Source organism: Molothrus aeneus, chromosome 2 (assembly GCF_037042795.1).
Source record: "Molothrus aeneus isolate 106 chromosome 2, BPBGC_Maene_1.0, whole genome shotgun sequence".
NCBI classification, from domain to species: domain Eukaryota; kingdom Metazoa; phylum Chordata; class Aves; order Passeriformes; family Icteridae; genus Molothrus; species Molothrus aeneus.
In genome coordinates, this window is record NC_089647.1 from 83,932,744 (window position 1) to 83,956,485 (window position 23,742).

Here is a 23,742-nt window from a genome sequence, read left to right on the forward strand (position 1 = left end):
TCAAAAAAAAAAAAAAAAAAAGTAAAGAAAGATTCATCACACTTATGCCAGCTTCTCCTTAGCACTCAGAGTCGATGCATTTCACAAGTCATGGGAATTGTTGTCAAAATAGAGTAGCTGAAAAGATCCGCTACCTGCTGTGAAATATTCATGGGGAGCTCTCTTGCCAAACTTGTATCCCCCCTTAGCTTCCAGGGTGGAGGGGGATGGCAGCTGCCCAGCCAGCAGCTCTCCAGCCTTCACTGGTGCAACCAAGCTGTGTCAGAGAGAGCTGACTTCACACGTACATTCGTACCAAGAGCAATTAACTGCCTGCACTCACAGTGCACCTTTGTCTTTTTTAGGCATAATATACAGCAATACTAAGGTTTATTATGTTTTTATGGAACACAAATGCACTTAAGAGGTTTAAAACAGGGTGACTTCCACATGTAAATCAGACAACACTTGTCACATTGTGAGGGTGAACAGAATTCTGTCCAAAGGACCTTGGCACTTTGCCATGAAGCTCAAGGCAGAGTGAGATGATCAGCAGGTTTTCTTGTTAAAAAATAAAATGCATTTTGGCATGTTTTTGCTATTTTGCCCCACTTCTTTACACAGTATGTACTGTGCAATTGGAAAGAAATTCGCAGCTGATTAACGCATGTTATCATTAAAACTGAAAGGGAAAGAGCAAAGGAAGGGCCAGGAGCTGCATCTCTGGATTCCATTTCCTCTGCAGGGAGTCTCTGGCCCACGGAGCAGAAGGTAGCTTGTGGTGGGAGCAGAAGAGTGCAAAATGCAATAACCCAGGATATTTCCTTAATTAGATGTGTCCTTACTAAGTCTCTAGCTTGCATGTATTTAGACTGATGGGAAATAAGACAAATGGGAGGATAACACTTAAAATCCTGGTGACTTTGTCTTTCTTACACTCTGAGACGGACCTCAGTGCAGATGAGGGAGATGGACAACACCATGGGCAGTGAAGTGTGTTGTCTGAGTATAGTACTGCTTGTAGTGTGTGTTTTGGGAAGCAGCTGGGATTGTCAGGGTAAAACTCACACTGGCAAACCACTGCACTCTGTGTGTATGTTCCAGTTGCCTATAGTGTAACAGTCTGGGTTGCCATCTGAAAACTCCTACTCAGTTTTATTCATGCTAGTTAACAAAAATTATTTTGGTTACTTTTGGCTACTTTTTATATTTGTTTGCTGTTTTAGGCTAAAGAAAAGCAATGAAAAATCCCCTTGAAATGTAGACCAATTACTTGCTACATGCTTCATTTTTAAATAATGGAGGGTAGGTGAAGTCCTTACTTCCTGGGCACATGAACCTTTGCATACAAGGTGTTGGAAAGGGGTGTGAAATCAGAGGTACAGCCAGAAGTGCTGCAGTGAGCAGTCAGAGCTCCCTGTTCTGAGCACCAACAGTGCATCTGATGTGTTTGAAGTAGCTGGGGTACCTTATGTGGCAAAAACCTTTCTAATTTATAGCAGAGCACTGTCCTGTTACTGGGACTCGCTCCTGACTTTTAGAAGAGGTCACGATGGGCTCATTGCACACTGAGGGATTCTCTATGATTGTGGCCAGCTGGATGCCACCTGGATGCTTTTCCTCAGCGTCCTGTGTGTGCTGGCTCTGCCTGCTGAACTCATCTGAGGTGTGTGCCGTGCTTTTGGTCCACGGCTCCTCAGGCTCCCGCTTGGAGCTCCCGCCCCGCTCTTGCAGGCGCTGGTGTCTCCTGCGGCAGAGGAGGTGCAGGCAGCCGTAGAGCAGCACGGCGGCGATGATGAGGAGCAGCACGCTGCTGGTGAGCCAGATGCCCAGTGCCAGCTCTTTCTTGGTGCTGTTTGCCGATGCTGGGTCTCGTTCCAGCGTGTTGAAAACTCTGCACTGGTCGCTGGAGGGGTTTGCGGACTGGCAGGTCACACACATGATGTACGTCGTGAGAGGAGTCAGGTTTTCAACAACAAAGGAGGAGCGAGTGGTGGGCACCCTCTCTTCCCTCTGGAAGCTCTTTCTGGAGTAGCTGGACAGCATGCTGTTCCAGTTAGGGTGGTACATGATGCTGTAAAAGCTGTCAACACAACTGGCCATTTTTGGCCAAATTACCATTGCTGTGTTTCCTGTGATGTTTTGGATGGTTATTCCCATCAGGATGATTTTTGGGAGGTTTTTTTCCTCTCTTGATGCTGATCTCCCTGTGGAAAGGGAAGATGTTCTTTGGAGAAGCTGCAGCACTGAGGATGTCGTTTGGATCTTAATCGTAGTGCTCTGTAATGTAGGAATGGAGTTTGTTAGGAAAGTATGCTCTCATCTTTGGCACTGCAGTGTAAAAATGGGAATGAAAGTTCATAAAGTCTGGGGTGTTTTAAAATGTGTATTTCTCTTCCAAGTGAAAGTGTAAAGATAAACTTAGAGAAGTTCAACCAGAGCTGCTGCCTGTACAAGTGACCGATTGTATCTTGAGAGATGGTGAATTTTTTCAGAGTTTACAATTGGGGAATCACTTCCTTTCACATTTTTTTTCCCAGGTGATTGTAGAAAAATGCAGCAGGTGTTTTTTTCTCAAGTCTGTGTATCTTGCATTTTATGTTAAGTGGCAAGAGGGGTTGGCAGGAGTGGATATTAAGGAATAATTGCCTCTACCATTCACAAGTCTTTATTTTTGCTAGTCACAATTAGTTGAAGAACAAAAGAGTATGTGGAAACCTGACTACATGTTTTGTATTATTTTGTCGCCAATATCTTATGTTAGTTTCTTATTCAAAAGTTCACATAGGAACACCTTCCCTATGAAGACAGGCTGAGAGAACTGGTGCTGTTCAGCCTGGAGAAGAGAAGGCTCCAGGGAAATTTTACAGCATCTTCTGGTATCTAGATACAGCAATACAGCTGGAGAGGGACTTTTTATGCAGAGAGATATTGAAAGGAAGAGGAGGAGTGACTTTAAGCTTAAAGAGGGTATATTTAAATCAGATATTACAAAGAAATTCTTTGCTGTGAGGGCAGTGAGGCATTGGAATGTGTTGCCCAGAGGAGCTGTGGAAGGTGTCCCTGCCTGTGGCAGGGTTGTTGGAACTAGGTGACCTTTCAGGTCCCTTCCAAGCCAGTCTGTTGTGTGACATGATACTCTCCGTGTTTTGCTGCTAAGTTGCACATCTGTAACCACTGCAGCCACACTGCGGCAGTGGCTGTGAGCACGGTACATTGGTGATATCAGTGTCACAATAGTGAGTCTTGATGCTAGTCAGCCTCTTGGAAAAGCTTTGTCAAGCTTAGTGAAATACAGCTTTCACTGTAGCCTACCTTTTGGATAAATAGTGGGGATTTTTAAAAATTACTAATGCTCTTTGCTGTTTTAAGTCATTTTATGTAATCCCATAGTCTGCCTGCCCTGAATTTATACTCCTCCTCGTCCTCAATTCAAATTAGAAAATCTGCCAGTATTTTGAGATTCTCAGTATGTGTAACCACTGTAAATAGTGAAAGGAAAATATCTCTTTTCTGCAATTTCTCTAAACACATCTGTTGAAGAGTGTATAATAACAACCAGTGGGTATTTTCATTTGTTTGGCTTGGGTTTTATGCTTTTACTGTTGTGAGGGTAACTTTTGAAAAAGGGCTTACCTCAGCAATTTAATCTGATCCCTTAGTTTGACTGTCAGCTTCCAGTGGCACTTGTGGAAGCTTTCTTCCACTTTGAAAGTTTCTCACTTTTTTTATGACTGTAAATGCCTATGACAGTAACACTGTATTTCATTGTTTATGACTTTGTTGTGAAAATTTAATTTTTTTTTTTAAGATCAAGCGTAAAATGTTACATTTCCTGGCTAAGTAACAATTAATTATTGATAATTCTCCTGAGGAAGAAGGATTGTGAGATTTGCTCATAACATATTCTGAAATTATTCTGTAATGCTAGTATTTTATAGTAGATAGGAGACTGGGAAAATGTATATTTTATAGGATATTTTTAAATGGGATTTAGATAGTGGCACTACATTAATAGTAAGAATTCTGTGCCTGTTTATGTATGAAAATTGTTGCTCAAGGGTTTTGGATTCTACTTACTGAGAAGTGGGAAGAAAAATATGTATGTTTATTTTCATGACAATATAAAACCATGGATACGACTGATCTGGGGAGATGCTGCTCTTCTAATTCTGTGGTAAAGGCTCCCTTTTTAATACAGCAACAAGATAAAGGAACTGAGTTTGCTATCAGATAAACTTAACAAACAGACACATTTTGGCATCTACCCAGCTACTGCAGATATTAAAATAGGGTGCATTAGTGAGATCAGTTACCTTCTCTTTAACTGGTAGCTCCCTATTACTTAAAATCATAATCTATGTCTATTATAATCTAGTGGATTTTTAGAACACTTTTTAACACAGCCTAAGAAAAATAGTTTCAACAGTTTAATCCTCTTAGCATTTTGTAATTAGAATGAACTGTAATTAAATAACAATAATACATTTCCATTGTTACAAACCATCAGTTATTAGAAAATACAGAATTACTGACATATAAATGTTTGGAGAAGCCATCTGATGTTTTATGGATCATAAAGTCAGTACTTACCGTCGCTCCCTGATGGAAATTCCAGAACAGAATTTCTTTACGGCGATGCTGCTGTGAAAATGTTACAAACACCACTTTTTTTGTATCCCTTTCTACATGAATTATTTCCTAACTGATCTCTGTTTGCCAGTTTGCTTTTTCTTCTCCTCAGATTCTCTGGACTGAATTCTCATTGCTTGGCGATTTCAGTTTTTTTCTCTGATGCTGCTGGTAGCATGGTTTCTTTGTCTCTTCCACTTAAATTCCTGCAAGAGCACATCTTGTCTAAAGGTGCTGTTGCTTTGCTTTTTAAAGACCTCACAGGAGAAGAAAATAATGTCTTTTCCCCCCTCTCTTGTTTGCCTCCCCTTGGCAGTATGCAGCCTGAGCATCCCTGCTATATACTCTTGTGTGTGGACCAGTGATGCTGTGAGTGATTAATGTTAGCACTTTGATGACATCAGCAACTAACAACTCTCTCCTTTTTTTTTTTTAATTTAAGTAGGGGAGGGAGCAAGTATAACTTAAAAAATAATGAACAGCAAATTCCCTTCCCTCCCTTTCCACCTCCACCCCCCTCTAGTTAGTGGCTTCTTCCCTAAGGATTTTATGCTTTTGTGTCTCACTGTGGGGGGGGAAGTGGTGTTGGTGTGTAAAGTTTTTTTCTAAATTCCTTGTTACAGTTTAGAAAGATCCACTAATCCAATGTTTACAGGTGGACTGTAAATTTTAGGTACTTCCCCATGAGGTTTACATGAGAGATATATTTTTAGATTGGCTGGCTTCTTATTGTTATGTATTGGCAAGTTTTTTAAATACAAAAATCGTGTTTTTAGGGTTGCTTTTCTATGACAAATTCCTGCTGTGTGGAGAGAGGTTCTCTCCCTTTAACCTCATGGCAGTAAAAGGCTTTAACCCACTAAAATAAAATTCTCCTTGTGCTGTAGCTGAAATAGATAGTTCTGACGTGTTTGTTGTAGGAGACTTACCTAATTGGAAACATCAAAACCAAAAAATGAAATCTCATCTTTTTAGGGGCGGTTGTATAAATCCTTAGTTTATCAGGACATTCATCTGCACATATGTTCTTAAGGTTTTACCACTTCTCTGTGCTGTCTTTGCCCCAGACCTCATTTTTGTCTGCAGAGAGCTATGGAAATGCACAGGTTGTACTGGGGGGGATACAGCTTTAGGCTGTGCCCTGCTGGGACACATTTGGAGTTTGGCCTTTAAGCCAGCTCTGATGTAACAGCAGGACTGTGTTATGTACTAGGATTCAAATAGTTATTCAAGTGTCTATTTTAGTTTGCATTTAGAATTTTTAAGTTTCTAAGACCTCAGCTGGAAACTGGTGTTTATATAGAGACATACAACATAAATAAAAATGTGCATATGTGCGTCAAAATATGATTTTTGAGTCCTTTTATGAGAATAAAATCCTTCCAGAGCTTGGTAGAGTTTTCTAAATTGAATTCCAACTAGCTTAATGCCATGTGGTTACAGTATCTAGTGTTGACTTGAATGGGTAGTTAGGGCAGGGTCTGGATTGATGGGAATGTTCTTCCTAGACAATATTTTGTTACAGCTGTGTGTGAAGTTGAAAGTTTAACAGTATGCTGTTTTCCATGTGTGTTTTAGAGAGAATGAAAATTCAAAAAACTGAGGGAAACACAACAGTCCCTTCTGTATGAAAGGTGGCCAAGATTCCTGCTAAAATTAAATTTCAGGGTATTAGGAGAACAACCCACTTGTAGAAATGGAGAATGCTAAGTTAGCCAACCATCTCTAATCTGCAGCTTCAGCAACCGGTTCCTAAATCCTCACATCACATCAGTCTGTACAGCTGTGTTCACTTTCATGGAAGTAAACATGACTATGGCAAGGCACCTGGTCCTGTTTATACAAGTGTTGAAGAATTTCTATGAGGTTGCATCCCAGACTTAGATTTGCTTTGATCTTGTGTACAGTGCAGGGGTTTGAAAAAGAAAGATCCTTTTTAATTAGTTGCTGAGAGCAGTAGCTGCAGAAGGCTTTTTTTTTTTTTTGTAGTTGACTACTCAGAGACTTAAAACAGCTATTATGAACAGAAAACTGAAGTAATTTCTTTCAAGATGTTTTTCACATAAAATAGAAGATAGAGGAATAGAAGTTGTGCTTTAAATTCAGGGATCTGGACATGGCATTGGCTACTTATACCCCTTTATGCTTGTGTAAATAGAAAAGTAAAAAAGAGAAAGTGTTTGTGGCTTTATAAATGGTAAATAGAAGATGTCTGCTTGAAAACAGAGTGCTCACTAATTTGTCTTGCTGATAGATTTAAGTTCCTGCCTTAAGAGAAACTGCCAAAAGAGAAATTGTGTATTTAAACCTCTTTCAGAGACAGTGAGATACAAAGGTTTTATTTCAGTTTTAATGTGCTTTGAAATGACATTTAAATTACATTATTATTGAGATACAGGCAGACAAAATTTTCATTAATCATATCTGTTTTCTTATTTTAGGCATTGAATTTGGCATATTCCAGCATTTACAGCAACTACAGGAATTTTGTTGGTCCCCCCCACTTTAAAGTCATCTGTAGACTTCTTGGATATCAGGGCATTGCTGTGGTGATGGAGGAGTTGCTGAAAGTTGTCAAGAGCCTGGTATGCTAATTGTCCTTATTTTTCTGCTAGTTCAAATGGTTTCTTAGAGGAAATGTCTCAGGAAAAACAAAGTGAAATTGAGACCCTGGATAAAAATAGTTAAAATAACTTCCATTAAAATTTGATATAAGCTGTGCTTGACAGTGCTCAATGTCTTGTGTGAGCAATAGAAATAAGTGCCTTGGTGCCCTCAGGAGTGTTTTGAAAACTTTGGATTCTTCAATGGAGATTCATGCAATTTGTGGTGACCTGAGCTGTTAGGGCCTAGGTAGGCTCTGGAAAAATATGAGTATTTTAAATTAGTTGATTACAACTTAAAGACCATACTGTACATTCACTTTCTTGATATTTTTTGAGAACAGCTGTAGTGTGCTTTCTGCCTGGCACCTAACTTCAGGACTCTCATTAATGACATCACTGATTGATGACTCATTAACAACAGGAGTTTAACCTCTGTGCTTGATTAGCAGTGCTGTTCAGGCCAGCTTTGAAGACATTATTTACACAGCCTGGGTATCCTGGGTATCTTTAACTGGGAGGAGGTTGAGGTGCTGGCTGTTTGCTATACTATTAGAATCTACATATACAGCCACAGTGCATTGCAGTTAATTTAAGCCAAAGAAATTATATTTTCCTCCCTGTTGTTTGTAGGAGCATGCTGCCAAAATAATACAACTGTACCAGGGAAAGCTGTGGTATTCATAATTGTACTTCAGGCACTTGACACATTTGGCAGTTTGTTTACAGTAATTCCCACAATGTTCTAAGTACATTTCTGATGTTCTAGAAAGGCTGAATCCTGCTTGAAAAGATGCTGTCATTTAATCTTCAGGGAAAGAGGAAGACACTCATATTTTTCAGGGTTTGAGTGTCAAGTATTAGTTTGCTGTGTTTTATGAGAGGGATGTTTTTATAACTTAGTGGTAAACGGTCTCAGTTCATTAAAGGTGGCATTGAACACTTGGTCACTTATAAAGAAGGTTAAAAGGCCTGGGGAGGGTGTCCTGCCAATGCCTGATGCAGATGCTCAGATGTAGGGGGACAGATAAGGGAGAGGTGTCTAGTGGTTGGAAGACAGGCTGACTGGAGGCTGGGACTGTCTCAGCTGGTATTGCCAGAAGAACCAGTTTGGGCTGCTGCCACCATTCCTAATCATAAGGGCTTTTTTCATGTTGCTTTTGAGCACATTCAGATGTTTTTTGAATGGTTTTTACAGCATTCAGATGCAGCTTTTTAACCAAAAACCTAAAAGTTAGTTAGACAGTAAAGAGTCTATAAGAGAAAAACATGTTTTCCTTTTTTACCCTCCTGGCCTTAGCTGTTGTGCCACTCTTCTTGTAGCAAAGATGGCTAATGCCATGTGAACTCTTTAAATTTGAAAAAGTTGCCTTTTTAAATATGCTGACTGGCAGAATTAAATGCAAGATTTTTAGAGCTGCTTCAGGTCATGTATAATTTGAATGCAGTTTGTTGTAAAGTTTTGTAGTTCAACAGCACTGACATGTTTACATACATCTGTTTTCTCTTAGTTACAAGGGACCATTCTTCAGTATGTCAAGACCCTAATGGAAGTGATGCCTAAGATCTGTAGGTTACCAAGACATGAGTATGGTTCTCCAGGTTAGTTTGTGTTTGATGTTACCTTAGCAGCCTTAATAAGATGATACCAACCACTATCTTCTGAATCTTTATATGTGTCTTTCCCTCCCTCCTTTTTCTCCTAATAATCAGATTTTAGCCTAGCTTTACTTTTTTATTTCTTTTTTTTTTCCCATCAAAACAATCATTGAATGCTATGCTTTCTGAAAGTACTTAATGAAGTTTTAAGACTTCTGTAAGTAGGGCAAAAGGATGACAATCTCTATAGAGACAGCCTTATGACATAATTGATCTTGAGCTGGGATGTCCACAATAGTTTCTGTTTCTTGTCTTTCTCATAAGTGTGTTGAGCTTTTGCCTCAGCAAGTTAGCCTCTCACATTTTTTCTGTTTAAATGTCTAATTTAGGTAACCCAGTTCTCTGGAACAGCCTCTTTTCCCTTTTCCTTTGCCCTCACCAAATGCAGGATAAAAGGAGTGATACTGCTGGGAGGTAAACTGGTCCTGCCAGAATAGTTATGTCTGAGGCTTGTGTGGGGTGCATCTTAGCCTCTCAACAGGAGGTGTGACAGTTGCAGAAGAAGAAATGGCATTGAAAGCTGCTTGCCACTATGGAGAAATAATTGGCTAATTAGTATTTATCACATTGTTCACTGAAATTCTGAATCTGCTTTCTCCTTCAAAATATTCCTCCTTCACAACTTCTAATTAACACAAATTAGTCCTTCCATGTGCCACCCACCTCCTGAGTTTATTTTTCCAGAGTCACTTAGTTTTATTAAATGCCACTCCAACTGGAATGAGGTTGGGTTTTTTCTGCTTCCCACAGCTTGCTTGACGTTCATTACCAATGTTAAATGAAATTGAGGTCTTACTAAGTGTTTCCTTCCTGTTTTTCTCCCTGGAGCACAGAGATGGATGAATCATGGTAGTTAGGAGTATAAAAATAATCTCTCTGAGGCTTTTAGCCATTCATCCAGGTCTGACCACAAAAGCAGTAGGTATTCTCAAATATAGATAATGCATCACCAGGATCTGTGATGCTACACGTGACATGAGGAAGCTTGCCAGAAATCCTCACCTGTAAGGGCTAAATATTTGGCAGGAGATGCCTAGGGATTTTAGGATAAACCTTTCTCTTAAAGTTGAAAGACAATCCATCCTATAGGAAAGGCAGAACTTTACTGGTGCAATGGTAACAAACTACTTTGACCTCATATTTACTCTTCCAAAAGAAATGCCATTTGTTTAGATGCCTGCTGTACCAAGAGATCAAAGCAACTCTTGGTTTTACAATGGAACATCATACTTAGTTTTAGAATTGGATTGGATCTCAAAACCCCACCTGATTCTCTGCTCCTTTACTGTCGGGTTTTGTCTTAATACATGTTGTTTTCCCGTTCTGAGCTATTTCTAGCAGAGGACACATAATGACCCCCTGGAGAGACTCTTCCAAGAAATGCAGAGACAGCCTTTATAGCACTGTCACACCATCTCTCCCTTCCCTTTTGTAGTCGCCAGACAGAAGAGCTTGTGGAATATCCTCCCTGGCTCTCTCACACCAGGGAAAGACTGCCCTGTGCTCTCTGACACGTCCCCATCATGGGCTGCCCTTGGAACAGACTGGCTAAGAAAGGAAAATGTTCCCTGTGATGAGGATGTGCTGCAGATTTTACCCTTCATCGGGAGAGGAGCTGCCAGGCTGTAGAAGGGCAGGCTCAGAGTATGCTTCCTTTGAGTCACTGTCCTCTCATTTCTGTGCTAAATTCTCCTCTTCAGCAGTCTTTGCCACACCTTGTTTATGTGTTTTGTCACAGAAGATGCAAGCCAACACACCAACTGTTGTCTGTTCCCTCCTCTGCCTCCAAAAGCTTCCTCAGAAGTTGTTAGTTGTAGTAGTAAGGTGGGGTATGTCTGTGCTCTGCTTCTGTTCTTTCATAACAAATCATTTTATAACATCTTTATAACTGACACAACCTACATATACAGACCAAAATTGTGATTCCAGTCTTTAGATGAAGTATGCAGATTCTCATCTACCTTGATGTAACATGCATTTATTAATTCAGAATTAATTTCCTGAGTTCATTCTCCACGTGCAAAGTGATTTAAGCACACTCAGTAAGTAAGCCTCTAGCTCTTTCAAGCACTTCAGACTTTTCAATTGGATATTTTTGTTTGGCCTCTGCTGATTGCAATTCCTTGGCCCCTTCACCCTTCTAGACTTGTGGGTTTCTAAATGGTGATTTATTGCTGCTAAAAGGAGCAGGGTACAGACAGTGGCATCAGAGTTGTTCAGGACTCCTCTTTGCCAATGGGTTTGTTTCCATAGGAACAGTCTAAAGCAGTGGGGAACTTGTTCATCTTGTAGTCATAAAAATATTTGTCTAAAAATACATTAGGCATAAGGATTTTTAAAGGGACCTTTTAAAGTTGCTAAAGCTCTTAAAGGAATATTTGCCTTGTAAGAGTTTAAGCTTGAAATTTCATCTTGGAGGTAACATTTTCTTCTGCTGTTTTTTGAGTATTTGAATCTGTCACTTCTGCTTTTAATGAATGAGTATCCTGCCACTCTGAGGTGTCATTGAATGCCATGAAGAAAAGTAGTTTGTCAGCTCTGCTGTGAGATGATGCTTTTGTCACTGGTATACCACTCCTCCAAAATAAACTTTTTAAAAGACGAATGACCTTAGCAAGATATAAACTTCATGAGAAAGGAACCAAATTGCGTCTTTTGTCCTAAGTGTAATATTTCCATGTTTCTTCTTTAAAAAAAAACCAACATAACAAAATCAAACCAAAGAAACAGAACACTCAAAGCTGGTGCAGGACAAAGCACTTGTTATCCCAGGCCATGACCTCTTGAAGTCCCACAAGTTGGCATGGCAGTTTTAGGAATCCCTCCAAAGCCCTGTGCCACGGGCTGCTGTGTTCCCATCCCTCCCTGGGCTGATTGTGCTGCTGGCTACACTCTGGGAGCTGTTTCTGCACAGCAGTCTGGCAAAAAAGAGTCTTCCACCCCTTCTTTTTCTGGAATATTTCAGATCAAAGTCTTATAGGAGCTGGAGCAAGCCTGGGCTGGGAAGCATGGGGAAGGGCAGCAGTGGCTGGAGGCTGTGAGGGAGGCATCACTTGGGGAATAGCAGAAGGATTTGTAATTCTACCTGTAATGCCAGGTTTTTGATCAAACTCAGATAAGCAGGAGAATAATTCAGGTGAGGGCACAATGAAGTCCACATTAGATGAAGGAAATGTTTTCATAGGTCTTCCTGAAACCTGTCCAGTGGAGATGGATTTGGGAAGGCATCACAGACAGTTTGAAAGAATTTAGGGGAAACCCAGATCACCTTGATGATTTTAAGAGGACATTAAGAATTCATTGGATATGCAGAAAAATGGAATAATTCTTTCTAGCAAAATAAATGCAGTGCACAGGCTCCATGGTCATAATTCCTGGATACATGTATATGCTTAAACCTGATGAATATTTCCATTGAAGGGAATGAATGGTAGCTCTGTTGATATGCAGAGTTAACGATGTCTCTTGTAAGCCAGAGAAGTATTTGGATGCAGCATTTGAAGGTCTCTATGAAAGTGAACACAAACTAAATTTTTTATGTTTAATAGCACCCAGTTTCTTGGGAGCAGCTTTGCTATTGCAGATTAGTAGATTTTATTTGGTAATAGCCAAGTCAGTTCTTTGCAGAAAATAACCCAAAACACAACTAGACCAAGAATTATAATCAAGGTCCAGTTTGTTTGTAGTCAGAAATTCAGTTCTAGAATTAATAGCTCATTTTTGTCCTAATCTTTTAGGTACCAGAATTGTTATAAGCTCTGGAACATGTTTGATTTCAGTCTGCAGGTGTGAATTGAGAAATGAAAGGTGACCAAAGTGAAGGAATCCAACCAGCTTTGAGTTGCATGTGTTGATTTGCTCTGACTTCCTAAATTAATCAGTGTACAGACTGCACAGCTGAAACTTGGCATCTGCTGTTTGAGTGCTGTTGAGATAGGATTTTGGAAGCAGAGAGGGAGCCTAATCCTTTACTAATCTTCTGTACTTTACTGGGTCTATTCTATATCAACAGTCTTTGCTTCTGTTGAGGTCTGTGTAAATCAGAAACTGGGATTATGTAATCAATTATTATGACACCTAATGTCTCCCATCTGCAGGAATAGAGGGATTTAATTAAAACTGCTTTTTTGGAGAGCAAAATACCTTGATTCATTTACCTTGCAAAGTTCTGTGTGTATATATAACTAATTCAGTAACTTATGAATTCCACCCACAAACAGAATTAGAGGAAGAAGGAAGGTTGCAGGCAATTAAGTGAAATTAATTTTCCTGAGACACTTGTTCTTTTTCCAGGGCTTTAGTAGGCATGCATAGTCTTCCATAAAAATACACTTCTGTGTGATGTGCACAGAAGTGTAATTTGGAATGGCATTGCTCAAACATTAATGAAAACATGATGATGTATTTCTGCCACAGGACTCCACTGGGGAGCAGATTGGTTTTTCATCAGAAATAGCCTGTGTAGCTCTGTAAACTTTCTTCTGTTTTGCTGGTAAATCAAGCTCTTGATCTAAAGGGAAGAAGTACACTAATGATGGCAGCATTTGGAACACCTGCATGCTAAGTACTGGCTGTCAGATTTTCAAAATAATACGACAATTTGTTCATGAATGCGTGCGGGTGTGCATATTTGTATATCTGTAGATGGAGATTGGGGCTTTGAGTGAAGAAATAAGGAACTTTGAGAGGAGCTCTTGTTGCAGCTTGAATTGCTGCTAGTAAAGTCCAGGGTAAAGAAGCAAAAAAGGCTTTGGCATAATATCCATAGATGTTTAATTCAGCCATGCGGTGAGATGTTCTTCTCTCCAGCACCCACTCCCCCCCAGGGTCCCCCTCTCTCCCCCAGGGGTCTCCCGGCTGACCTTGGTCTCCAGGCAGTATCAAGGTGAGGCCCAACCAGGGAAAAGGGAGGGAGTGGCTCAGGAACACCTATGTTCGGGCGTAGGAACAGGGGAAAGAGCCAATGGGGTGTAACTTAGGAGAAGCCCCTCCAGGGCCTCCACAAGCTCTGTCATCTGGAGTGACTGTAAAAGACAGTAGGTAATTTTTATGGTATGAACCTCAAGCCTCTTTGACTTTTACTGTCCTGCTGCTTTTGGGTGGACTTAATGTCTCATTTTGGTTTCAGTCACACTTGCAGTATGAATCTCTTGTTTCTGGTCACAGTTCTCTGTGCTACTCCTGTTTCTCTCTGTCCCATCCTGCTCCTTTATATTTGCTTCAGGTGACATAGGTTATTCTTAGGATTTCACTGCTCATATTGAGAAAAAATATTTCTCACCTTTCCAGATGTCAGCCTTTTTTCCTGAAACTCCCCAGAAAATCCAAAGGCTGGGTAGGGAATTTAATGGAGTCGGAAAACCCTATTCTTTTTGATCCCTGTCATGACCAATGGTTGTTTCCATGTTGCAGCAGCAGAATCTTCCTTGCTGTTTTGCTCAGCTTCTGTTTCTCACCACACTGCTCCCCACCCACCACACAAGCTAAAGGGAAGAGCATGTCCAAGGCCATGCATGTCACCAATATCCTGTTTGCTCAGATAGTGCTTTCTCTCCATGGTGACCCTGTGGAGAAGTCCACAGTTCCTCATGGTGTTTCAGGCAGTCTTCCAGGCCTTCTGTTGGTTCACCATCAATCTCTGTATGTGGCACAGATCATAAGATCAGAAACATTGGTAGATGTTCTAGTTCGATTTCCTCTATGGCACAGACTTAAGTCCAGGATAACACATCAGACTTTTCTTTGCAGAAAGTCTTGGAATGTGGAAAGTATTTGATTTCTTGCAGTTCATCCTTAGAAAACCTTTCTTTCTAGATGTGGAAATCCTTTCATCAACAAAAACTAAAAATAGACTATGGTGTGTAACTAAAACACACTGAAGGTTTGTGATAAAGCTGATTTCAGTTCCCTAACTTTGCATTTTCTTCCTAGCATCAAAAACTTTTGGGGGAAAAAATTTCAGCCTTTTCAGTCTGACCTTTAAAATGGGAGTCCTGGTATTCAGCACTGCCATGGTGGGCAGGTGTGTTTAAATGACAAACATCAAGTGTTCAGTGCTCCTCCCACACCTGGGGATTATGACTGGCTGGTATCCTGCAGTGTTCAGTGAGCACTGACAGCCTTTCCCACAGCTTTTCCATTCCACAGCCCCTGCATTGTGGGGAAGTGGGAATTGGTGATGTGCTGGCATTGTTTGCTTTTTAGCTAGTTGTAAATGTGTTACCTTGGAATAAATTAAGCTCAGCAAGCACTCACTACATCTGACCTTTCTCCATCAGTTTTTCAGTTCTGTTTTTCTCTGAAGTTACTTATGTACAAAAGTTAGGTCTGAAATTCACCTCCAGTGAATACATGTGGGAACACTCATTTACTGTCAGTTTTCTATTGGCAAACAGTTCTTTGAGATGCAACAGAGCCGTGCATCCCCTCATCATGCAGTTTATACGTGTTTTGTGTTACTAATTTTAATGATATGAGGCTTTCTGTAGAAGTGTGTGGGTTACCTACATAATGCTTTCCTTCACTGTATGTTTTCAAGTTCCTCTGTGTCAAGTTTTTAGTGAGTCTTGGGTCTTCAAAGAGACAATAGCAGTTGTTGGTTGCTGTAAAGTTGTTTGTTTCTGGAATACATCAGTCTCAAAAGTGAAGAGTTCAGAGTATCAAAATCCATGCTAAAAGCTTTCTGGAATAGAGTCCCAATGTCCTGAGCAGAAACAGCAGCAGCTCCCACACCTTTTTTTTAATTTCCTTTTTTCCACCTCAGTACAGGGGGATTTCATTCATAAATCATCCAATCAGCTAAAAACACAATTCTAAAACATTCTTCCTGCACCTATCCAAGCTTGAGTCTAATGTGAAGTAGTGTCATTTCTTACACAAAATCTACGCATATAATTCTGTCTGTTCTATCTAGAAATGCAAGCAGTGTTCTGCTATGTTTTCTTTATGTCTAGAGCCAAGTTAATTTTGTGAAAGGTAGCACTACTGAACTTTAAACTAGGCTTTAGAGCTTTTTACTAGCTAATAGAGTTTCTTAAGGCACTTAAGATATATTTCTACTTACTTAAACTTGCACTCTTCATGTCTGTGTGGCTTAATATATTTCAGTTTCTCTAAAGGTTCCAATTCAATCTCTGCATTCCTTTCTCTCTCTGAGGGACTCAGAGAGGCTTCTATTTCATGCATTCTAACACCTCTGAATTTGAGGAATTTCCTTGGAAGAGATATGCTGCAGGCTGGATTTCATGTTTGTGTGCTCCCTTCAGCCATTGCCTCACTGGGTAGATAATCAAGTATGATCTCCTGCATGAGAAGTGTTCATGAGTTGTGTCAAAGGAACTCATGGGAAGGTGCTGAAGGGCATCTGTGTTCTCTGTCTTCTCTCAATTGCTTTAGATGTAGTTGGGTGGGGATTTATCTGGCTTGATTCAGTGTGGTGGAAATGAATTGCTGTGTGCAGCATGCAATTTGAAAGCTTTTTTATGATGCGTTTTCTTCTCAGTCAAGTGTTTTGGTGGCTTTTTAGAAGAGACAGGCTTGTGCAGAAAGATGGAGAAATGCTGCTAAGAATTAACTTGCAAAAAGCTGAAGAGCTGTCTGACCTGTTCATGCTGCTCTTCCTCTCCCATCCTGCACATGGCTTGAGTCTCTGAAAGATGACCAGACTGGGTCTCTGCAGAAGCTGCTGAGACTGTGGTTTCCTAGGCTTCTCTCTAACCAAGGGACTGTGCAGCCTTTCTGGGGCTGGAGGGCAAGACTGGAAGTCCACCAGCATGTTACGCATCACCATTGCTCAGGAGAAGTTTGATGGAAAAGACACATATTTATGTAAAGTATGTGGATTCGAAAATCATAATTTTGGCTGGTTTTTAACAGCTTTGCAAAACTTTGACAGAAACTGTGTTCTGGTTGTGCTTGTCAGCAGGATCTGGTGTACCCTTGCCTGCAGAACTTGACTTGTGATCTCTGTATTTGCTTTGAGAGGTCACAGATCACCTCCAGCCCTGTGGCACTGTCAGAGTTATAGCCTGACACTACCCTTCTTCCCTGTATCTGAGCTCTCTGCTCCTTGCTGGCTCTGTCATCCATGAGAATAGCAGCTGTGAATTGAGTGTGTCAGTGGTGCAGCAGGTTGGGGAACAGTGGCTTAAACAGGGCTTAAAGCAGATGAGAGCTCTTGTCTCTCTTCCTGCTCCTGGGTAATTTTTCCTTACCTCTTATACTGGCTGCCTTTTCCAGGAGTGAAAAGTTAGGCACTCCACTTTGCATGATTTATCCAGTTAAAAAGGTCAGTGCACTGGCTTAACATTTCATAATCTCTGAGTTTTAATGCATTTAAATGCTGCTCCTTTCAGTTTCCTCTAGGCTGCATGTCTGGAGATAAAATCTCATGTGCTGATACGTGGAGAGGGAAGTCTAAACCTGCACCCTTGGTTATTTGTATTCTCAAACAGTGTATGGAGGCACAGTTGTGCAACCTTTGAATAGACAGATTGGTTAGAAAAGGGCTTTTGAAGCAGAAATTGAAATTAATCCTGATCTCTATGACTCTTATTCACATGGCCAGTATCTTTTGTCTGCTTTCCTGAGGTAACAGTGTGCCTGTGTGGTCATCACTAGATTCGTGCTGGCTTCTGAGTCTTTTTTTTCGCTTCTCTTCTGATTTCAGGTATCTTGGAGTTTTTTCACCATCAGTTGAAGGACATTGTTGAATATGCAGAACTGAAGACTGTCTGCTTCCAGAATTTACGGGAAGTGGGAAATGCTGTCCTGTTTTGCCTCCTCATTGAACAGAGTCTGGTAGGTGCCTGCTGTGCTAGTTTAAAATCCATCTGTCTCTCAAAATGTACTCTCATATTTTTGTTACTTACGTCATCAATAACAAGGTTGAAATCTGTGAGTTTGCTGTTACTGATAGGCAGATGGGTAGGAACAGTTCCCTGCACTCCTCTCTCACAGTCTTGCAGGGGCTTTCATGTCTGTTAGATACAGTGATGACACTACTTTGCTGGGTGAGACACTGCCTCTTGCATGGTACCTGAAGATCTGACATTGCAATCTTCACCATAAATTATAATCACATAAATTATAATTAAATTATAATCCCCTGGCACTCCTGCAGCCAGCCACAGTGTGGCCACTCTTTATGTCAGCGAGCTGTGCATCTGGTACTGCCGTATTCCTTTCCTGCATGTCATTCCTGTTGAGGTCTGAAACATGACAAGGTTAATGGACATCCTTGGACGTCCTCCTTGCTGGCTTGGATGGCTGACAGTGGTGCAGAAATCCTCTCGTCTGTCCTAGCTTGAATAAAACTGTGAAACATGTCAGTCTTTCAGCTGCTTCTGATATATCTAGAGTTTACCTTAGACTGTGTAAACCTGCCCACAGCTGATGGTACAGTGCTACAACTGATCTTTATCCCTACCTCCAGTTTTCTTTTCCCACCCTTCTCCCATGTTACTAGTATTTCCTGTTAAAACAAGATGCCCAAACCTGTAATTTGTTTGTTTTCAATGCTTTTGGATGCTTACAGAGGAAAGGTGGGCATTGATAATGGATCAGAACAGCAACAGGTGTGCTGGCTTCCCTTTCTTTACCTGCATGGTGTTGGTGAATGTTGAGTGGGGGGGGGTCTCTTCCTGCTGTGCATACAGGCACCCTGCCCAGGCTGTGCAATATCACAGTGCTGCTGAGGTTGGGCAGCATGCAGAGATCTTTGCTGACTGCAAACCAGCCACGTCATTTCCTCAGCAAGCTGGCTGGGGGCCTGCTGTTGAACAAAAATAGACCCTCACGGAAGGCTTCTCTAGGGTGTATTAAAGCTGTCGGTGTTAGATAAGGTAATGAAGACAGGCTGTTCCTCAGGGTTCCTGCTCGTGGTGTTAGAGGATCCCTCCCTCATGGTGGAGAGTAATTGTAGGGCCTGGAGACACACAGCAAAGCTGTAGTCAATAATGGCACAGCTGAAACAGAATGAGAAGCTGGATTCCTTTGGATTCAGTCTGAGTGGGTGCCTGGTGAAAGGCCAGGCAGGGCCATCACTTCCTCCTGGAAGGATTGAGGGTGTACCAGAGTGACACCAGCATGGTGTCACACCTTCTTTGGTTACCCTTTCCAGTCACACACCCATGCTCGCTGCCTCTCCTCTTGTTTTTGTCCTCAGTCAGCCCCCCATGTCCTGTCATGTATTTCAATATTTTTCCATTGTGGTGATCCCTCATAACTAATCTAGATTTTAGCACAGTGCAAAGTGTAACTATGAGTATATCTGTGGTAGTGGATGAGTCTCATGCATTGCCCTGGCTGACATCAAGGAATTAGAAAAGGAACTGGAAAAGGCACATGAGCCCCCCAGCACGCTAGCCTTGCTAAGAGTATGGATGATGACCAACTTTTCTAATATTAGAAGTGTTGAGGGATTACAAATTAGTAGGGTCTCTGCTTCAAAAATGAGGAGAGGGTTGTAGCAAAGTCATGCATCTGCTTCTGGTCATCTGCATTTTCCCTGTGTGTACAAAGGAGCAAAGAAACAGGAGACAGATGTCTTCCTTTCCCCTGTCCCTAAAGATGTAAAATACTTCCTAAGACATGATTCTCTGCTGTTGTCATAGTCTCTGCCTGCCTGGCAGGGAGACGCTCCCACCACGATAAGCTCCCATTAGGATAATGGGTTGTGGCTCTGGTAAAAATAACCAGGCAGTGAGTGAGTCATCCTCTTCCCCCTTTTGTCTGCGCGGGAGCTGTCTGCCACTTTCCCACCGAAATTACTCATCCTCCATTAGTTTATTTAATAAATACCCTGTCCTTTATGAACTGCCAGCGGAGGGTGGGAGGGGAGTTGCCGGGGTTTCTCCGGGAGTGCAGAGGAAGCTGGTGAAATGCAGTGGTCTTTGGGAGTGATCCGTGAGGGGAGGCCGGCCTCGGAGCGGCTCCTGCCGTGGTGACAGAGGCCGGCTGCCCTCTGGTGTTCCTGCAGCGCCATCGGCCTGCGCTTGGAGTCCCGTTCTGCCTTTGGAATCCCGTTCTGCCCTTGGAATTCCACCGTGGGGGTCTGCTGTGCTTTGGGGATTGATGCTTCTGTCCTAAATGCCTCTCGTTTTCTTTCTGTGCCAGTCTCTGGAGGAAGTGTGTGACCTGTTGCACGCAGCGCCATTCCAGAACATCCTGCCCAGGGTTCACGTCAAAGGTATGGGCAAAGTGAAAACACCTTCCTTGGGTAATGCTTTCCCCCTTCCTTCCCGCTGCTGTGCCTTCAGTAACCACCTCCAGCCACCCTTTACCACAGCGCTGGTAATTACAGGACACAGGTATCAGATCCAGGCCTGTTTGCCTGGCTGAAAAAACAAATGTTTCCTGGCAAAGCTCTGTGCAAATGACAAGGGGAAGAGGAGGAATGCCATAACAGGGAAAAGCAGGATGGATGCCCAGGGCAGTATTATCCTGCTTTGTGGATATAGTGAGAGGCTTTTTTGAAGATGCTGTTTAGCTTATAGAATTGTCAGTTAAATGGGGTGTAGGGAGTCTGTCAGCAAGTAAGTAAACAAAGGGGGTCCCTGTAGCTTTTTCACTTCCTTTTCACTAAACTGAGTATGCAGTAGTGAATATTTGTAGGATTGCTTCCTATCTGCTCTCCTCATCTTTCATCATCAGAAAGTGAGCTTTTCCCCTTTGCCCTCTCTTCTTTCTGTGCTTCTCCTCTGTCTCCTTTCTTTTCAATTTCTCATTGCTGGAGCAGCTGATTTATTCTACTTGGAGAAATCCCATCAGCTACAAAACTCTGAGAGTATTTTCGAGCTCACAGTAGCTACTTGCATTTCTACATAAAACTAACCAGACCCTTGTAAACAGTATTTTCCCATTTGCCAGAGAACATTTCCTACTTGCCAGTGTTGAGGAAGTGCCAGCTGGTTTTTAGCCTTGCTATACACAAGATTGCATCCTCATTTTACCTCACCTCTAGAGATAAACATTTTTTGCATAAAGACAACTTAGTTGTCTTAGTACAAGTGGGGATCAAGTATCTTGGCAGCAGCAGCATAAAAGAGCATTATATTCTTCCTTGAATTTAGTTAATTAGATATACTCTACTGCAAATCCTTCTTTCTGTTTGCACATGTAGTGTAGCATTTTAAAATATGTGTGTATTTCTCTAAAAGTGCATTGAAGATTAACCAGCTATTTAATACTTAAATTACCTAAAAAGAACAGTTTTCTTTCTCCCTGGATAAAGTTTGTATTAAATTAAGAATTCTCTTGGTTAATTACAATTTATGATTGCTCACTTTTTAAAAATTTTCTTTCAGAGGGTGAAAGACTTGATGCTAAAATGAAGAGACTGGAATCAAAATATGCTTCACTACATTTGGTTCCTCTCATTGAAAGACTTGGCACACCCCAGGTAATCTTTCTCATTTGTGTCAGAGGCAATTCAAGAAATTTCTGAGCATCAGAAAGCCTGTCCTGATAGCTCTGTCAGAACTTCAACCTGCACATCCACCTTGTTCACACAAATGATTTTTAGTTAAATCCATAAATTTGGAAAAAGCTGTTAAAGCGTATAATTTTAAAACATTTGAGATTTGGGCAGAAGTGACTCATCTGGGGCAAAATGCTAATTGGTATTTATGTTTACCATGGGATACCCTCCCAGTGTAAGGTCCAGCCTGGGAGCTCCTCCTGCAAATTCCACCAAAAGCTATCAGTTTTCTTGTGCACATGTATATATGTTTTTAAAACATTTTGTTACTCTTCCAGCCACTTAGAAACTCTTGGAAAATGAGCTGTCATTTGAGTTGAGGTCTCCTGAAAACAATGACCAAAGAGAACATTCTTGAACTGCCTTTGCAGCTTCAGCACTATTCCCCTTTCTCAGGGGTGAGGGTGCATATACCCTGCTAATCTTAGCAGTTTTCTAGTGGTTGAGATGTGAATAGTAGAAAGTAAGAGCAGAATGCCCTGAAGCAGAGCTCAGACTGCTTTTGTCATCATAGGTGCTGCTGCACTAGGAGAGAGCTTGTGTGATGGCACAAGCTGGGACAAGCACAAGCAGCATTCCTCTTTTGGATTTTGTCTGAGCCTGTTGGTGCTCCTCTTTGGAGCTTTCTCATCTTTAACAGCAGCAGCTGAGGGAGGTGTGCAGGAGAGCGCACGCAGGAGCTACAGCAGAGCACTGAACTCTTTGGTTTTGCTCCACTAAGACCAAGAATTCTTTAAACTTCCCTGAGATAAATCCAGGCCTAGCATTGCTGCAGTTAGTGTTACTCGCTTAAAGTCTGTCTGCTTAAAAAGGATTTTACAATTTTCTCTGAATGTTTTCCCACTGATCTGATCTCCAGGTTAGCAGTGTCTGCCCTCACTTTAAGTCAGAAGACATTTCTCCTAGAATAAACCACCTGAAACTGAAAAATATATTGTATTTATTTTTAAAAATAAAATTTTGTGGTGAAGTGGCTTTTACCAGGATTTTACTTTGTTTCTCTGCACTTCAGCAAATAGCAATCGCAAGGGAAGGGGACTTGCTGACCAAAGAACGCCTGTGCTGCGGCCTGTCCATGTTTGAGGTCATCCTGACGCGGATCCGCTCCTTCCTGGACGATCCCATCTGGCGCGGGCCCCTGCCCAGCAATGGGGTGATGCACGTGGATGAGTGTGTGGAATTCCATCGCCTCTGGAGCGCAATGCAGTTCGTCTACTGCATCCCCGTGGGAACGCACGAGTTCACTGTGGAGTACGTGCTGCCAGCTGCCCGCAGGGCCCCTCTGGGCAACAGGGCTCGGCTTGTGCTGTTGTGGCAGTGGGGCTGGAGCGGGGGTGTTTGTGTGCCTGCCTGCAGGAGCTGAGGGCAGGACCAGGGAGAAGGGCTGCCATCACCACGAGGGGCTCATCAGCCACGAACACAGATACTATTGTTATCTGTAGTGAAAATAACCCTCTATTTTAATTATTGCCAGTGTATAGTGAATGATCCTGTGACAAACGGGCCCTAGCACGTGTCTTTCAATAGGGGTCGTGCCCCTACAGAAACCCAGCTTAAATAAAATAGCAGAACATTTGTGCATCTAACTTTAACAAGTATTTATTCTCTGAATTTCAGAGCAGGAACGAGCACTTGGAATTTAACATGATTAACACAAATTAACCAGGAACTGTTGTTTGTTCTTGGTTTTGTTGGTTTTGAAAATATACTTATTTTGAAAAATTCTTGAGCTGTAACATGCTCCTTAGAAAATGGCAATTAGAAAATGGCATAGGACATTTACTTCCTTTCATGCCTGCAGCCTAAAGGAGCAGAGTGGTGTTGAATTCCCACTTTGTTTTCTTTCAAAGCATTGTTTCCACTGAAAATGAAATGTAATGCCACAGGAGTCTAACAGGGAGTAAATGTTTTTGGAGTAACTCTGTTATGTGAAATTCAAGGAGGAGGGGGAGTTCTGTTTTTTTATTAAGCATCTATTTGAATTGCTTGTGATAATCTCCAATGATAATTAATATACCAGAGCTTTTGCTTTCTAGATGAATGTCTAACATATTTATTATTTAGTGAAGTGGCTGATTACTGAGTGTTTGCTGTGACTGTGTTTTGAAGATGTAGTTGAAACCTGCTCTGTGGTGTTTCCTCTTGCAGGCAGTGCTTTGGGGATGGCTTGCACTGGGCTGGATGTATGATCATCGTGCTTTTGGGACAGCAGCGGCGCTTTGACGTCTTGGATTTCTGCTACCACCTATTGAAAGTCCAAAAGCACGATGGCAAAGATGAGGTTATCAAGAATGTGGTGAGTTGAAAACATCTGTATTTGCTTTAGTAATAAAGACAACAACTCAGAGCTGTTTGTACTCAGATGCAGTGTAGATGTGGCAATCCTTTCTT

The 23,742-nt window shown here is 41.6% G+C and overlaps 2 protein-coding genes across 4 annotated transcripts in view; one reads left to right on the forward strand and one right to left on the reverse strand.

The window, feature by feature from the left end:
- CYFIP1 (cytoplasmic FMR1 interacting protein 1) overlaps positions 1-23,742 on the forward strand; it is a 76,104-nt gene that overhangs the window by 51,386 nt on the left and 976 nt on the right. For all 3 annotated transcript variants that reach the window (XM_066545188.1, XM_066545189.1, XM_066545187.1), the window contains exons 24-30: positions 7,053-7,196; positions 8,726-8,816; positions 17,542-17,672; positions 19,989-20,061; positions 21,179-21,273; positions 22,364-22,602; positions 23,500-23,647. In XM_066545188.1, the coding sequence (XP_066401285.1) occupies positions 7,053-7,196; positions 8,726-8,816; positions 17,542-17,672; positions 19,989-20,061; positions 21,179-21,273; positions 22,364-22,602; positions 23,500-23,647 (921 nt within the window). The remainder of the gene's footprint in view (positions 1-7,052; positions 7,197-8,725; positions 8,817-17,541; positions 17,673-19,988; positions 20,062-21,178; positions 21,274-22,363; positions 22,603-23,499; positions 23,648-23,742) is intronic.
- On the reverse strand, positions 353-4,969 carry LOC136553566 (fibronectin type III domain-containing protein 9-like). Its single transcript, XM_066545193.1, has 2 exons — positions 4,573-4,969; positions 353-2,259 (listed from the first exon to the last, which is right to left on the reverse strand). The coding sequence occupies exon 2, from the start codon at positions 2,137-2,139 to the stop codon at positions 1,468-1,470; it is 672 nt and encodes a 223-aa protein (XP_066401290.1). The 5' UTR covers positions 2,140-2,259; positions 4,573-4,969; the 3' UTR covers positions 353-1,467.

Coding starts and splice junctions, on each gene's coding strand:
- LOC136553566 (XM_066545193.1), bottom strand. CDS start 2,139: ATGGGAATAACCATCCAAAACATCACAGGAAACACAGCAATGGTAATT.